Genomic DNA, 12,048 nt, shown 5'->3' with positions numbered 1-12,048 from the left:
TTAAGAAGAGAGCTTATTTTTTTTTTAGAGAAGCATAATGAAATGTCTACGTATGAAGTGACACGCTATCTAGGAATTATTTTGACATAGCATGGGAACTAGGACAAATCGAAGGGCTAGATATGAAACAGGAATGACCTATGGGGGACTGCCCTCGTAATCCAATGGCTAAGACTCCCAGCACCAAGTGCAGGGGTCCTGGGTTCAGTTCCTGGTCAGGGCACTAGATCCCACATGCCACAACTAAAGACCCTACAAAGAAGATCAAAGATCCCGTGAGCCACAACTAAGACCCAGCGAAGCCAAATATATAAATATGTATATATATATTAAAAAAATGGCCATATGTGCTCATTGTCAATGCTTGGTCCTAGGTACCTAGATGTGCACAACCCTGATCTGTTTTTGCATATGCTTAAAGTTCTTTGCCAATTCCCAAGCCAGTCTTACTGTGGCCACCAGTGTCCTCTAAGTCATGAATCCAATGGCCATTGTTTTCCCATCAGAATCTCCTTTCTCAGGCTGGTGCATCCACCTCCTGCCTGCTATGAGCACTGGCTTCTAACAGCTCCCTTCCCCCAGAGAACTAGCCTCAGCAAAGTGGGGAGCCCTTCCCTTGGGAGGTGACACCACTTAGGGAAGCCCTAGGCCAGGGACCGACTGATGTGTACAAAACCTGGCCCTTCTGTCTCAAGGCGGGACCAACCTTACCCTCCAGAGCTCTCCAAGGGATCAGGCTGTGGCCCGATCCTGGCTGAGGCTCCCTCCTGCCTCAGTTCCTGCCCCTGTCCCATCCTGCCTCCCGATCAACCCAGAACACCCTTTCAATACATTGCCTATATCTGAATCTCCATCTCAGGCTCTGCTTCCAGGATCCCAACCCTCCAAACGTTTTCCTTCTTCAGGATACCCAGTACCCCAAGCCCTGGGTCCCCTTCTGTCTCTGCTCCTTCCGCTTCTCTTTTCTGAGCTAATTTCTTTCAGCCAATCTTTAGGACTCAGGGTCCCCATTTCATCCTTCTGTTCCCCACACGTCTCCCTACTTCTTCAAGTCCCTCCATGGCTACAATGATTGCCAAGCTCGTTGGTCTCACTCTTCAGACCCTAGCTGCCTCCTTAGGGTCTCCCCGAGACCCCCAGTTCCCTCCAGACTCTACAAGTCATAAAGTGACCCCGAATTTCCACCTGATGTCTTAATCTTTTTTAAAAGATTTTTAAAATAATTTTACTTGTTTCTTTATTTTTGGCTGTGCGGAGTCTTCATTGCTCCACAAACTTTTCTCTAGTTCTGGAGAGCAGGGGCTACGCTTGTTGCAGTGTGCGGGCTTCTCACCGCGCTGACTTCTCTTGCTGCAGGGCACTGGCTCTAGGGGACATGGGCTCAGCAGTTGCGGTTCTTGGGCTCTAGAGCACAAGCTCGGCAGCTGTGGTGCACGAGCTGAGTCCCTCCACTGCTGGTGGAAGCTTCCTAACACAGGGATCGAACCGATGTCTCTTTGCATTGGCAGGTAGATTCTTTACCACTAAGCTGCCAGGGAAGCCTTGTGTCTTCCTCTTGATGAGAACACTTCCAGCAACTCAGTCACCCAGCCAAGGACTGGCACACCACCCATCCACCCATCTCCTTCATCCCAGTCAGAGGTCCTGCTCCTCACCTCTAACTTCCAGCCCTCCTCACTGTGTCAGGGTCCTACCCTGTTCAGAAGCCACATCTCCCTCTGGTTCCTCCACCAGGTCACCAGCAGGAGAGTTTTATATTTTCCATTTATATTAATTTTGGACAGTTTGATACTGAAACTCCAACTAAAAATCATAATTTATCTACTTAAAAATGATCATAATATACACATTCATGTTAAGTGGCTTCATTCATGTCCAACCCTTTGCGACCCCAATGAACTGTAGCCCGCCAGGCTCCTCTGTCCATGGAATTCTCCAGGCAAGAATACCGGAGTAGGTTGACATGCCCTTCTATAGAGGATCTTCCTGACCCAGGGATCAAACCCACGTCTCTTACATCTCCTGCATTGGCAAGAGGGTTCTTTACCACTAGCACCAACTGGAAAGCCCATAATATATAATGGAACTACATGTAACTTTGTTTTTTATTTTTACAAGTCTCCTATATGCTTCCCTTGTGGCTCAGCTGGTAAAGAATCCGCCTGCAATGCAGGAGACCTGGGTTCAATCCCTGCGTTGGGAAGATCTCCTGGAGAAGGGGAAAGCTACCCACTCTAGTATTCTGGCCTGGAGAATTCCATGGACTGTATAGTCCATGGGGTTGCAAAAAGCCAGACATGGCTGAGCGACTTTTACTTCACTATAAATTTTATAAGTTAAAAAATAAAAATTAAAACAAAAAAGAGGGCACGTTAGAGCCAGAGGTGGTATTGGAGCTCATAGAGCATAGGATCAGGGGGTTCAGTGAGAGGCTGCGGTGCAGACACGGGTCAGGAGGGGGGCTGATCTTCTGCTCCCCAAAGGACCATTGCCCATGTCTGGAGGCATTTCTGGTTGTCACATCTGGGAGGGGGGAGATCTGTTGCCTGCATCCAGTGAGTAAAGGCCAGGGAAGATGCCAAACATCCTACAGTGTACAAGACAGAACAGCCCCTCACAGTAAAGAATGATCTGGCCCCAAATGTCAATGGTGCTGAGGTTGAGATGTGTGTATTATATGTATTATATAACGCTGTATGTACTACCAAGAAGGCACTCCCACATGTTGGGCATTTCCTAAGCAGTGAAATCAATGAAAACATAACTGGACTAAAGGCCTAACCCAGAGCCTGAAACGTATTAGGTGCTTTCTCAGATATTTCCGGAGTAAAGCCAAGTTCAGCCACAGAGTCTGAGAGTTTGAAAGGAACTTAAAAATAGCTAGGATAGGGGTTCCCAGATGTTAAGGGAAGTAAAACGCACAAGGGGTTTGGCTTCCCTGGTAGCTCAGCTGGTAAAGAATCTGCCTGCAATGTGGAAGACCTGGGTTCCATCCCTGGGTTGGGAAGATCCCCGGGAGGAGGGCATGGCAACCCACTCCAGTATTCTTGCCTGGAAAATCCCCATGGACAGAGGAGCCTGGTGGGCTACAGTCCATGGGATCGCAAAGAGTCAGACACGACTGAGCGACTCAGCACAGCAAAGGCACAAGGCCTTGTGAATGGTGCCCCTTCCCTAGCATCCGCGTGCGCCCCCCACGGCTCCCCGGGGGGTGGAGTCACTCACCCGATCACCTCGGGGGCCAGCTCCCGCCGGTTCCGGGACTCAGCGCCAGGCCCGGGCCGATGGTAAGGGAAGACCATGGCCTGACCGTTCTCGTCCAGACGGAAGCGCAGCGAGGTCCGCAGGATGCCGCTGAGCCGCTGCAGGAAGTCGGCGCTGGAGCGCAGCAGCTCCTCCGGCGGCAGCAGCACTGTGAGCACCAGGACGCCGCGGGCCAGCAGCGCTGGCACCTCACCCGCACAGTCCAGGCCGTCCCAGCCGCACTCCTCCGTGTTGCAGCCCTGGTCGCAGCGGCCGTCAGCGAAGTGGTCGGCGCAATACTTTTCATACACTGGGCTGAGGGCGAAGGAGGGCGGGGTCAAGGGAGCCTCCCCCCAACCCCTAACCCCACACGCCCCGACCTTGCCCTCTGCTGCACGAATACACCACAAGGCACCCAAGACTCCTCAAGAAGCAGAGAACTGGAATATATCCACATGCTTGTGGAATGTATCAGGCTTTCTGCAAAACCATCCAGTTGCTTTGCAATTATTAATAAGTCAATAACTATGGACAACTGCGTCCTAGGTGCTGAGCACAGCTGTAGGCACTAAGGATATGGGTGAGGTGAAAACACGACTTAGTCACTCAGTCGTGTCTGACTCTTTGAGACCCCATGGATGGTGGTCCGCCAGGCTCCTCTGTCCATGGAATTCTCCAGGCAGGAATACAGAAGTGAGTAGCCTTTCCCTTTTCCAGGGGATCTTTCCGACCCAGGGATAAAATCCAGGTCTCCTGCATTGAAGGCAGATTCTTTACCGACTGAACTACCAGGGAAGTCCACTAAGCATATGGCCCCAACACAAAACCTAACCCACTTGAAACTGTCATTACAATGGGCAGAGGCATATATTAAAAATGATAAATGAGCAGAACATAAGGTATTTTGATTACACACCAATAAAGGCTAAATGTAAACATACACACACACAAATTAAATGCTAAGGGAAAAAATTAAGCAGAGGAAGTGCTGTGGGTGGCCAGCAAGGAGTTCACAGAGAGACTTGTGCTTGAGCAAAGACTTGAAGGAGATAAGGGAGGAGCCATGTGACTTCCTGAAGGACAAGCCAGAGCAAACAGCCAGTGCAAAGGCCCTGAGATGGGCCCAAGCCGGGGAATCTAAAGACTGAAGAAAGGCCAGGATGGCTGGAGCAGAATGAGATGGGGGAGACAGAAGGACACGCAGAGGGTCAGACAGGACAGAGAATATGGATGGATAGAGAGAATGTATGAGACAGACAGGCAGGCCTCATGAACAGACAGAGAAGGTCAGAAGAGGGGCAGGGAAAGACCAGCAGGGCCATGGACAGATGAATGGGCATATAGAAGGGCAAAAACATGCATGGATGGACATAAGGACAGAAGGGGCATGTGAATGAACAGGTGGGGCACAAAAGTGCGCAGATGGGCAGATGGGCAGATGGGGCACACAGAGGGACAGACTGGCATAGAGACAGACAGATGGACAGATGGGGTCCAAGGATGGACAAGCAGGGGTGCAGACAGACAGCTGGGTGCATAGAGGGACAAAACGAATTCACGGATGGACATAAAGGCCAACAAACAGTGTATAACGAGGGACAGATGGGGTGCAGAGGCAGACAGAAAAACAGAAAAGGCTAATGGATGGACAAACAGACTGCCACATTGATAGGCAGGGAACAAAGATGTACAGACAGGGCACAAGAAAGGGAAGACACACAGACATAAATGGCACATGGATGGCTAGGTGACGGGCACAGACAGACAAACTGCACGCGGATGGGCAGACAAGGGACACCAGGAAACAGACGGGGCAAACGAAGGCACAGCCCAACAGACAGACTGAGGACGGACTGACAGATCAAGGCAAACGGATGGACAGACAAGAGAAGCAGGGCCCACGGGTGGTCAGGTGTGGCACATGGACAGACAAGATCCCGGCTGAGGACGGACTCACTTGCAGGTGCGCTCGCGGCCGCCGGCGCGGCAGTCGAAGTTGTCGTAGAGGCAGGCGGGCGAGCTGCAGGCGGGGTCGCAGCGGCTGTTGTTGAACAGGAGCCAGCACTGCAGCGCCGCGCACTGCCGCCAGGGGTCGCTCACGCTCAGCGAGCAGTCGCCTCCGTCCCAGCCGCAGCCGGGGCTGTTGCACTCGCGGTCGCAGTTCTTGTCGCCGCTCTTGGCCTCGCAGGCGGCTCTCGGGCACGCCGGCTCCTCCGGGACCTCGGGCATCGCCACGGATACCTCGGGCATCGTCGCGGGCACCTCGCAGCGCGGCCCGGCCCAGCCTGGCGCGCAAGCGCAGCGGAAGAAGGGCGCGAGCGGCTCGGGGCGGCAGGAGCCCCCGTGGAGGCAGGGAGAGGTCGCGCAACTGGCGTTGGCGGCCCCGGGCGGCGACCCCCGGGAACCCCGGCAGGCGGGACCCGACAGCCCCGGGGGGCAGGCGCAGCGCGGTCCACGGACCGTCTGCTGGCACGGGACACCCATTGGGCACTGCAGCTCCCGGCAGGAGCGTGCCACCCGCTCACAACGCGGGCCCCAGAACGGCTGTGGGTTGGGTGGGGGGAGAGGAAAAAAAAGCGCGGGGGCAGGGGATGGAGGGAGAGAGAGAAGGGGAGGAGAAAGTAGGGAAGGTAAGAGAAATGGAAAGGTGGAGAAGCGGATTGAGGGTTGAAGGGGGAGAGGGAAGGAAATATCGAGGATCAGAACTTGGGAAAGGTTGTGCCTCTCTGATCGCCCCAGGTCTGGCCCAACCTCTCCTAGCTCCCACTGCCAGCCCCACCTCACAGGTAAGCCCAAGCGTTCCCAAGAGGCCGCAACTCCAAATTCCAGAGAGACGCACACACAACCTCCAGGTAATTTCAACATTTCCCAGAAATCCTCTTCCACTTCTTGTCCCCTGAAGCGTCACCCTCCCATGAGGCCACGCCCCCTAACCCCTGCCCCACCCGCTTCCAGAGACCCCGCTACCACGGGTCACCCCCACCTACCACCTACCGGGATGCAGTGGCAAGAGAAAATCAGCACAGCCCCAGGGCCGGGGCTGGGACGGCACTGGCCTCCATGCTGACAAGGCTGAGACTCACAGGGAGACAAGACAGTCTGACAGCGGGGACCTTGCCAAGCAGGAGGACGCGGATCAGCTGCCTGTGGGAAACACAGGCAGGATCCCAGGCCAGCCCCCTCTTCCCGTGCTCACCTGTGAAGCCAGGGTGACACAGGCAGCGGAAGCCCCCACCTGGGTCCTGCAGGCAATCCCGGGTATGCGCCGCGTGGCAGGCACCTGGGCGACACTCATTGATGTCCCCCTCACAGTGCAGGCCAGTGTATCCTGGGGGGCAGGTGCAGCGGAACCCACCCACCAGGTCCACGCAGGTACCATTGTGCAGGCACCGAGGCCCCAGGTCCAGGGCTGGGCCTGGGCCACAGTCATCCTCATTAATCTCGCAGAGCACGCCTGGAGGGTGGGGGATAGGGAACATCAGGAGGGCTCAGAAACCAAGCCTCCCCGCCTGTCCCCCAGCCCTGGTCCTGGCCTACCCAGCGTCCCTGGGGGACAGGAGCAGAGATAGTGGGCCACGAGGTCAATGCAGATGCCCCCATGCTGGCAGGGCTGGGAGGCACACTCGTCTATATCATCCTCACAACTGTCACCAGTGTAGCCGGCTGGACACTGCAGAGGGGGCGAGACACGGACCTCCTCAGCCCAGAGGGACGCAGACGCTCCCCATGGAGATACACAGAATCCCAGGGCAAAGGGGCACACGCAGTCATCCCACGCACGGACACATGCCCAGTGAGCAGAAACACACACCCAGTGCACGGAAACACCCGGACACAGAGGGCTACGGATAACACTCAGCGCAAAGAAACACACATACAAATGTACAGGCAGTCACACAGGAGAAATACACAGATACACCCAAGCCACACACGGCCAGAGACGCACACTCAGACATTGGCACATGTGTGCCATTCATACCCATAGAGACACCATGCACAGAGACACATACGTCCAAGAAATAACGAAAGACAGAGGCAGAGCCAGACGCAGACATCCTGAGATCTACCCAGAGTGACACCACAGAGACACCCAGAGTCACAAAAGCAAAAACCCAGACATGCCTAGAGAGGGACCCTGCACTAGGCTCTAGACACACAGAAATGTGTAGCCAGACTCACCCAGGAGTGAGCAGCCCTCCGTCTCCTCCCCTGGGTGCTCCTTACCTCGCACACATAACCGCCCATGTAGCCTCGGCAGGTGCCCCCATGCTGGCAGGGCTGAGCCAAGCAGGGGTCCATCTCCTGCTCACAGTGGCTGCCGGTGTGGCCCTCTGGGCACACACAGTAGTGGGAGCTGTCCTTGTCCACACACTGCCCACCCGCCTGACACAGCTGCTCCGTGGGCACCCCTGAGCAGAGGAGAGCGGCATCAGGCAGACTCCCTCCTCCCTGCCCCCGTCATACACAGCACACCCAGCATCCCCACTAGCCTCGGTCACCAAGGCGTCACACACATTCCACTGGGTTCCCACACATCCCCTCACACTGACACATACACACACGCGCACGCGCGCGCGCACTTTCAAAGCTCACATCAGCTAGGTCACACAAGGCATCGCAGACATACCAGTCGTTTCACAGTGATAGACACACACACCACCGTGTCCTGGTCATATCCACACGCACTCACACACCCCACCACGTCCATAAGCTCTGATGCGCTCTCATTCAGCTCATCCTAGCAGGAAGTATATTCGCACACACCCAATCACACACCCCCCCTCACCGATTTGGGCTGCGGCCTCTCTGCAGGGCAGGCTCCGGATGTCACATAGCCGGCCGCTCCACCCCGGGGGGCAAAGGCAGTAGAAAGAGGACCCTGTCCGGGCACAGCGACCCCCATTCTGACAGGGCGAGCGGCTGCACCAGTCCACCAGCGTCTATCGAGGAAGGCCGGAGTGTCCACACTCGGGGACCCCTAGAAACCCTGCCCAGCTTCTCCTCCAAGGTCCTGAGCAGGCTCCAGAACGCCTCTCCAGATTTCTCCCCCAGGATCCCTGACAGGCCCCTCACCGCAATCCCTGTGCCAACTCCTCCCCAGGATCCAGGCTGCCTCCTCAACCAACCAAGGTACCCAAACGGCCCCTCCCCCAGAACATCCCTCTAGACTCCGCCCCCACGGCTCCAGTGACCCCGCCCACCTGGCACTGAGCGCCGGTGAAGCCCCCTGGGCAGGCGCAGCGGAAGCCGGGGTGGGCGGCAGTGCAGACGCCCCCGTGCATGCAGGGCCGCGAGAGGCAAGGGTCCGTCTCATGCTGGCAGTGTGCGCCAGTGTAGCCCGCGAGGCACAGGCAGGTGAAGGAGTTCACACCATCCACGCAGGTCCCTCCATTGAAGCAGGAGCTGGAGGGAAAGGCGGGGCGCGTCAGGCCCCGCCCTTCAGAGGCCCCGCCCCGCTCCTGGCCTCCCTCGGGCGGAAGTGTGACAAGACGCCAGGGAGAAGCTGAGGTCCCCCAAAGGCCCCGCCCTGTCGTGTCCCTTAACCCCAGTACCGCAGGTGCTTCAGGGCTCTGTGGAGGCCCCACCCTGGCCTGGCCTTGCTCCCGCAGGGACCAGGGTACCTAAGGGGACCTCCCAACAGATGTCCTGCCCCTTCCCGGACACGTTCCCATCAGGCATCAGAGTCCTGAAGTGAGTGTCCAGCCGAGGACTCCTTGTCCCCGGCTCCTCGGGTCCCACGCCCCATCCGATGCCAGGGTCCCCGCCCCCCAGGAGCGGCCCCACCCACCTGGGACTGCAGTCGGGGAGGTCCTGCTCGCAGCGGAAGCCGCCATAACCGGGCGGGCAGGTGCAGGTGAAGGAAGCCACGTGGTCTGTGCAGGTGCCGGAGCCGCAGGGGCTGCTCAGACACTCGTCCAGGTCTCGGGCGCAGCGGGGGCCGGAAAAGCCAGGGAGGCAGGCGCAGGAGAAGGAGCCCACTCCGTCCTGACATGAGCCACCATTCAGGCAGGGGTCTACGGTCAGAAGGGAGGTCTGGTCACGCACCTCACCCCCTGGCCTGGCCATGCCTTGCGTAGAGGGAAATCGGGAGAAAACCAGGCTTCACTGGCAGGAGCACACTTAGCCAGGGGAACCAAACCCTGTCCTCTCTGAGGCCTCATCCCCTCCCTTATCTGATGGAAACCTCCTCTATGTGGAAGGGAGGAAAGGTTTGAGAAGCTCCCAAAAGGTGCCTTTGAGCTGCCAAGTGCTAGCTGCCTGCGTGCGTGCTATGTCGCTTCAGACATATCTGAATCTGTTTGACTCTATGGACTGTAGCCCGCCAGGCTCCTCTGTCCACGGGATTCTCTGGGCAAGAATACTGGAGTGGGTTGTCATGCCCTCCTTCAGAGGATCACCCCCACCCAGGGATCGAACCCTCATCTCTTATGTCTCCTGCATTGGCAGGTGGGTTCTTTACCACTAGCACCACCTGGGAAATCCCAAGTACTGGTTGTATCTGCTTAATTCCTGAGTTTGGCACAGGAGGTCTCCTCCAGGCCTGGGCTAGTCAGTATGGTGGTCACTGACTACATATGGCTCTTGAGCACCTGATATGTGGTTGGTCCAATTTGAGATGTACTGTAAGCATAAAATAGACACCAGATAGCAGATCATGACGATTCCATATGAAAAAAGAAAAAAATAATGTAAAATACCTCAATCATTTTATATTGATTACATGTTGAAATGATAATGTTTTTATGTATTAGGTTAAATAAAATATATTATTAAATTTAATATCACCTGTTGTCATTTTGTTTGCTTTTTAATGTGGATATTAGAAAATAATTAATTCAAGGACTTCCCTGGTGGTCCAGAGGTTAAGACTACCTGCTCCCAATCAATGCAGGGGGCCTGGGTTTGATCCCTGGTAAGGGAACAAGATCCCCCATGCTGCAACTAAGATCTGGTGCAACGAAATAAATTTTTTTTTAATTAATTCAAAAATAAAAAAAGATTTTTAAAAAATAAACTAAAAAAAACTTAATTCATATGTGACTTGCATTATTTGTCTATTGAACAGTGCTCCTGGTGACTCACTAAGGGGCCTATTATCTCATACTTTACATACAATTTTAACTTGCTTGCTGCCAGACGCAGTTTACAGGTTTCAGAGTCAAACAGACCTGTGCTCCTATCCTAGCTCTTCTCTCTACTCGCTGCACGACCTTGGGCAAGTCACTTAACCTCTGTGGGGCCTCAGTTTTCATGAACAAATGGAGAAAGTAAGACAACTGTGAAGATGAAATCAAAGTACAGTGCTAGGCGTACTGTAGCAACTTGATGAACATGTTCCCTAGGTCAGAGCCCTCCCTCCAAGAGCTCCCTTGAACTCACTGGGGTCACAGTCATCGATGTCCTGATCACAGGAAGGGCCACTGTAGCCCTCATGGCAGGTACAGCTGAAACTCCCTGCCAGGTTGGTGCAGGTACCATGGGGACCACAGGGTGAGGGGCTGGCACACTCATCCACATCCTGCTGACATCGGAGGCCTGGGGGTGGGGAGCAAAATAACATCCAGGATTAGCAGATGCAGGGCAGGGTCCGGGAGTACCTGGTGCTCAGGAGGAATCTTAAGACTGACATAGATGAAGGCAAGAACAGTTTGCCTCTGGGCGTTTTGCACATACTGTTCTAGCACGCCCCTCTCCTTATTTCAGCGGGTGGAGAATGTGATTCTGTGATTGAGGCCTGCTCCTCCAGGCTCTCCCCAAACTCTCAGCCTGAATTCTAGATTCTCAAGCCCTTATCAAACCAAAACCAGTCACTCCTAAAGGAAATCAACCCTGAATATTCATTGGAGCTGAAGCCGAATCTCCAATACTTTGGCCACTTGATGCTAAGAGCCAACTCATTGGAAAAGACCCTGATGCTGGGAAAGATTGAGGGCAGGAGGAGAAGGGGACAACAGAGGGTGAGATGGGAGGTTGTATGGCATCACGGACTCAATCGACGTGAATTTGAGCAAACTCCGGGAGATGGTGAAGGACAAGGAAGCCTGGCGTGCTGCCCTCCATGGGGTCAAAAGAGTCAGAGATGACTTAGCAACTAAACAATGAACAACACAGCCCATATCCCTTCCTCTTCTCCTGAACTGACTACACAGGCTGCAAATGTCTCTGTCTAGCTCCGTTCCTTCCCAGAAGGAAGCTCCCTTAAAAGGCAGAACCAGGTGCAGTGGCTAAGACTCTGTGCTTCCCAAGCAGGAGGCCTGGGTTCAATCCCTGGTCAGGAAACTAGATCACACATGCTGCAACTAAGACCCAGTACAGTCAAATAAATAATAAGTAAACAATTTACTAAAAAAAAAAATTTGTTTTTTAAAGGCAGAGCCGGGGGGGGGCGGGTACTCCTTCTCTGGGTCCTCAGCATCACCCAGTATGGAGCAAGTTGCAGAGGAGGTGAAGGACAGAAGCAGCAACTGGTGTACCTTGCCAACCAGGGGTGCAGGAGCAGACAGCCAGCTGGCCAGGAGCAGACTCACAGTAGCCCCCATGCTCACAGGGATTCGGGGTGCAGGGGGACAGCAGCTCACACTGATGGCCTGTAGTGGGCAGGCAGAGTAAGACAGTCTTGAGAGATTCCTTGATCTCATCTCCCCACAAGGTCCCCACCTTGATACCCACCTCCCAAGCTCCTGTGTAAGAGTGTGAAAGGAAAAGAAAAAAAGGGGCAAATGCAGAGAAGGAAGAGAGAATGAAGCAGAAAGGAAATAAGAAGGAAGAAGGAAGGAAGAGGCCCTGGGGAGGAAAGGTGGAGAC

General features: G+C 54.7%; 1 protein-coding gene across 2 annotated transcripts in view; it reads right to left on the bottom strand.

Moving 5' to 3' along the window:
• NOTCH3 (notch receptor 3) overlaps positions 1-12,048 on the bottom strand; it is a 39,426-nt gene that overhangs the window by 15,537 nt on the left and 11,841 nt on the right. For both annotated transcript variants that reach the window (XM_043911164.1, XM_043911165.1), the window contains exons 15-25: positions 11,718-11,831; positions 10,624-10,779; positions 9,032-9,257; positions 8,445-8,646; positions 8,030-8,183; positions 7,468-7,652; positions 6,781-6,913; positions 6,440-6,697; positions 6,238-6,356; positions 5,201-5,787; positions 3,226-3,558 (exon numbers count right to left, since the gene is read on the bottom strand). In XM_043911164.1, the coding sequence (XP_043767099.1) occupies positions 3,226-3,558; positions 5,201-5,787; positions 6,238-6,356; positions 6,440-6,697; positions 6,781-6,913; positions 7,468-7,652; positions 8,030-8,183; positions 8,445-8,646; positions 9,032-9,257; positions 10,624-10,779; positions 11,718-11,831 (2,467 nt within the window). The remainder of the gene's footprint in view (positions 1-3,225; positions 3,559-5,200; positions 5,788-6,237; positions 6,357-6,439; positions 6,698-6,780; positions 6,914-7,467; positions 7,653-8,029; positions 8,184-8,444; positions 8,647-9,031; positions 9,258-10,623; positions 10,780-11,717; positions 11,832-12,048) is intronic.

Source organism: Cervus elaphus, chromosome 9 (assembly GCF_910594005.1).
Source record: "Cervus elaphus chromosome 9, mCerEla1.1, whole genome shotgun sequence".
NCBI classification, from domain to species: domain Eukaryota; kingdom Metazoa; phylum Chordata; class Mammalia; order Artiodactyla; family Cervidae; genus Cervus; species Cervus elaphus.
The sequence above is the reverse complement of the archived record's forward strand: the minus strand, read 5'-3'. Positions and strand labels throughout refer to the sequence as shown.